The following is a 5,000-nucleotide window of genomic DNA, read 5'->3' as shown; positions in this document are numbered from 1 at the left end:
AATTTATATTATATATATATATATATATATATATATATATGTATATATATATATATACTTCCATGTGGTCTTGTGGTATGACACACGCTTTCATATATATATATATATATATATATATAAATATATATTTATAGATATATATAATATATATATTATATATATATATGTGTGTGTGTGTATGTGTGTGTGTGTGTGTGTGTGTGTGTGTGAATAGATAGATATATAGATAGAAAGAGAGATGGAATGCAGGATATTACATCAATATCTGGAGAGAATACATGACATACGATGGTATAGAAATATTTGACCGACAATGTTGGCAGAAGAAATTGATTGTAAACATTGTATACTTTACCATCTTCCTTCCTGGTTCCCATATAAAAATGATATGGGGAGCCAAACGCGTTGTTAATTGTGAATTTGTACCTGTAGCGGATAAAAACAGTGCATAAATAAATATAATTAAATTGAGCATCGTTAAACGTGAAGGCTGTTTTGATTACGACAGTAGTAGTAGTTGTAGTAGTAGTAGTATAGTAGTAGTAGTAGTAGTAGTAGTAGTAGTAGCAGTAGTAGTAGTAGTAGTAGTAGTAGTAGTAGTAGTAGTAGTAGTGGTAGTAGTAGTAGTAGTAGTAGTAGTAGTAGTAGTAGTAGTAGTAGTAGTAGTAGTAGTAGTAGTGGTAGTAGTAGTAGTAGTAGTAGTAGTAGTAGTATGTAGTAGTAGTAGTAGTAGTAGAAAGTAGTAGTAGTAGTAGTAGTAGTAGTAGTAGTAGTAGTAGTAGTAGTAGTAGTAGTAGTAGTAGTAGTAGTAGTAGTAGTAGTAGTAGTAGTAGTGGTAGTAGTAGTAGTAGTAGTAGTAGTAGTAGTAGTAGTAGTAGTAGTATTAGTACTAACACTACTAAATTGATCCTTTACTAAAAGTGATAAATGCGCGTTATACGGGCACCAAGCTAGTAATAACACCTAACATGTACAGTGAGATCAAACACACAGTTTGATTTTGTCGTTATTGTAAATTCTTTTGGCCTTGTAGTTGTAATTTTAACTGTTGTTATCATTTGCATTCTTCTTGTTACTGTTGCTGGTGTTGCTGTTACTATTGTCATTAATTTTGTTGATTTTTTTTTGTTTGTTAAACTAATATGCTTAACCCTCTCCTTACCAGCCTGTTTCAGGATTGACCCCAAATCTTCACACTCAACTAACACAAAAATAGATTTGTTATCACTCAAACACACTAGGCTCAGAAAGATTTTGCGATATATAATTTCTTTAGCAAAACATGCTCTACAACACACTGTGTTCATTTTCTATCAATTGTATGATATACAAGAGAAATTTGAATAAGAAAAATGTTTGTTGTATCGTAACGAATGTGACGATTTTCCTGTAGTTGGTAAGGAGAGGGTTAAGATTGTGGTGGTGATCACGGTGGTGGGTTCTGATAATACTAATGCTGCTACTACTATCGTCAGTATGCCTATGCTCAGTGGCGTGTCATGCTTACAGTATAAGGTGGTGCCAGAATCAGAAGAAGAAAAGGAATTATATATGCTAATATTTGTAAATATATAAAAGAAAGAAAAGACATTAAAGAAAATACTTACTAAAATAAGTAAGAGGTGATATATACTATTTCTTAGTTTTATTATTATTTTTTTAAAAGGTGTAGAATCCATTTTTAAAAGATGGATGCGGAGCCAGGCACCAAATCAACCAATATAGCCACGCCTCTGCCTATGCTACCATTTCTTTAACGAACACAGTATTTGGTATTTGGTTAACATTGCACATACCTACTGTGTTTTCCAAAGCAAGGGCAGTACGGAAGCAATCTGGATTTTTGTAAAGTGCACCATGAACATTATTCTCAAATTATAATTACCATGGAAAAGTTTTTACCTTGTATTTTCATCAATCTCATAATCAGCCGTCCACAGCTGGACAGAGCTTATTCGACAATTTAATTTTGTAACTTCAATAGTGTACTTGTCCCTGGGAATTTCCGTATATATAGACGTGTTGCCTTCTATTCCAGTTTCTTTAGCGAAAACGTATGAAATTGGAGCGGGATGAGAGATAACCTCCACTTCTACAAGTAACTGTCCGCTGGGTCGGCTCTTGGCCACTGGTGGGTTGTCTTCCGGGATCACGGGCAGAGGGGGTCCTGAAGTTAAAAGAAAGAATCATTTCTTTTTATTTCTGTCTTTAATTTTATCATTATGATTACCTTCATTACCGGTGCTACCGCAAACTCGGGGACCCAAATAATTTTGGGGGTTTGGGAGGGGGGGGGGGGGCTTAAAAAAGTCTAGTAGGGGGTTTGGGAGGGGAGAGACTTTTAAAAAAATATTTAAAAAAAGAAGTTTCCCCCCCTCCCAAAACCCCAAAATTATTTGGGTCCCCAAGTTACGGTAGTACCTTCATTACCATCATCACGACCACCACAATCACCAACATTGTCATAATTATCATAATTCATTTAGTGTATATATTTATCATGCAGATCCAAATTTTGTGCCAAAATCAACAAAAACAATAACTCTCATAATAATAATAATAATAATAATAATAATAATAATAATAATAATAATAATAATAATAATAATAATAATAATAATGTTATCGTGTATTATTTGAATTTGTATCGGTCATTGCCCTTGGTAATCTGAGTTGCAAGTTTGTATTTACATGAATAATACCAAGGAAGGATTAGAGTTACCACTATCATTATTATTATTGTTATTATTATTATTATTATTATTATTATTATTATTATTATTATTATTATTATTATTATTATATTATATTATTATTATTATTATTATTATTATTATTATTATTATTATTATTATTATTATTATTATTATTATTATTATTATTATCATTATTATTATTACTATTATTATTATTATTATTATTATTATTATTATTATTATTATTATTATTATTATTATTATTATTATTATTATTATTACTACTATTGTTCTTCTTCTTCTTCTTCTTCTTCTTCTTCTTCTTCTTCTTCTTCTTCTTCTTCTTCTTCTTATTATTATTATTATTATTATTATTATTATTATTATCATTATTGCAATGGTAAGAGGAAAAATACAAATCCCTCTCCTAATAAAAAATACATTTTCTGAAAATTATGATTTTATACAAATATGATAAATTAAAAAAAGCATTAAAGATTGTCAGGTCTTGATATAAATTCATAACACCAATACACTTCAACAGTCGTAACGTCACTTCCCTCGGAATGACGCATGGTAACTTAGTAACTGGCTCTAAACTATCGGAACAATGGCGGACGAGCATAAAGCGTTTCCAGATGAAAAAAAAGCATTATAAATCTGATCATGTTTTGACTTTTACACGTTCTGATCACAAGACATATGAAAAGTTCTAGCCAGCACGAAGAATATAAAGTACCAAGTTTCTTTGTTTAGAACCACGATGGCCGCCGTTGCTGGGCGACGTGACATCAGACTATTGAATCCAATTTTAAAGCCTTTAATAGGAATAAACCACTCAAATTAAAATGCATACATGACCGCTGTGACGTAATCACCTTATTGGCTTAAACAATCTAAATCAAAGGTCAAGGTTAGCAGTCATTTATCGAAAAATTAATGGCTTCTGACCTATTGGAATAATTTCTCCATGTCTGCAACGAAAAGAAAGTGAGAGTCCGAAACTTCGTTTACTTTGTTTTGTATCTTTTATAAGAGTAATTTTAACTTTTAACCTTTATTTTACTAAACATTTTATTGACTCATTTAGGCACCTTTAGATTTTGGAATTCGATACTGTATAATCTTAACCATTTCTTACAGTGAAAAACGCGTTTCTGTTTATTTAGTTGTTCTGGGTTCTAAATCAATCATGTGTGACCCACAATCTCTATCATGTATAGGGTCGAGTAAACCAAATTATACTAAAGTATGACTTAAAGGTCTATATTAGTAAACATTAATTAGATTAAGATGCCTCATTCAGAAAAAAATGAGTATCTTTCCTGAATTTACATAAGTCTTAATTGTTTTGTATATTAAATTTTCCATTTTAAACTCTAAAACTTGTTCATATAACTGATTGATGCGTGGATCACATATGTGACCCATCGCCTCAAAGCGATATTAAGTCGGAATGATTAAAGTGCTAAAATTTGACTTTATTACCAATATTATTAGAATTGCTTTGAGATTGTATGTCTTATTGTGGAACATGCATCCGGTATTTTAAAGTGCTAAAATCCAAGATTTCATATTTTTAAACAGATTGACTTTAATTTGAATTATTATCATCTGGTCCATACCGACATAATACCGTTTTGAGACGACTGCTCACATATTTATAATTTCTAAAAATATTTATAATATTTATGTATCAACAGATTATAGAAGTAGATGTAGTTTTTACCGATTACAATAAGATCACTGGCCGTTATTTGATCTGTTTTGTTAACTTGTTCAGCACACCTCTTCTTTCTTCCAACAGGTCGTGGCGGGGTCAGTGCTGTGCAGATAAATGTGTCCGTGTCTGACACCCTCACTGAGGCAATGTCTGCCCTCAGCTTATACGCATTCAAACCAAAGCGGTCCCTTTGTCCTTCCAGCTTAATTTTGGTCAGTTGACCACTAATCGCCATTATTGGGGCGGGATTTCCCCAGGCAATGCATATAAAAGTCACTGGATCTCCTACTCTTACTTGGACGCTAGAAGTGTTTTGGTCGTTGATTGTATACGACTCGAGGATGGCTGGGTCTGTGGGATGAAAGAAGACACTGAGTTTTTTTTTTCACTCTTTGTGAGGAAACAATGTATAAGTTTCTAAATTGTTATTGCAATTTCTGCAATAGTAGTAGTAGTAGTAGTAGTAGTAGTAGTAGTAGTAGTAGTAGTAGTAGTAGTAGTAGTAGTAGTAGTAGTACTAGTAGTAGCAATAGTAGTAGTAGTAGTAGTTAGTAGTAGTAATAGTAGTATTAGTAGTAGTA

At 31.8% G+C, this 5,000-nt stretch overlaps 1 protein-coding gene across 1 annotated transcript in view; it reads right to left on the bottom strand.

The window, feature by feature from the left end:
• The window catches only part of LOC144959722 (uncharacterized), a 50,872-nt gene that overhangs the window by 6,096 nt on the left and 39,776 nt on the right, over positions 1-5,000 (bottom strand). The window contains exons 21-23 of the mRNA XM_078892402.1: positions 4,426-4,770; positions 1,903-2,167; positions 356-426 (exon numbers count right to left, since the gene is read on the bottom strand). Of these exons, the coding sequence (XP_078748528.1) occupies positions 356-426; positions 1,903-2,167; positions 4,426-4,770 (681 nt within the window). The remainder of the gene's footprint in view (positions 1-355; positions 427-1,902; positions 2,168-4,425; positions 4,771-5,000) is intronic.

Source organism: Berghia stephanieae, chromosome 14, assembly GCF_034508935.2.
Source record: "Berghia stephanieae isolate SIO BIC M18660-M18661 chromosome 14, UCSD_Bste_1.3, whole genome shotgun sequence".
Taxonomy (NCBI): domain Eukaryota; kingdom Metazoa; phylum Mollusca; class Gastropoda; order Nudibranchia; family Aeolidiidae; genus Berghia; species Berghia stephanieae.
Note: the sequence above shows the minus strand (reverse complement) of the source record. Positions and strands in the feature narration are given on the sequence as shown.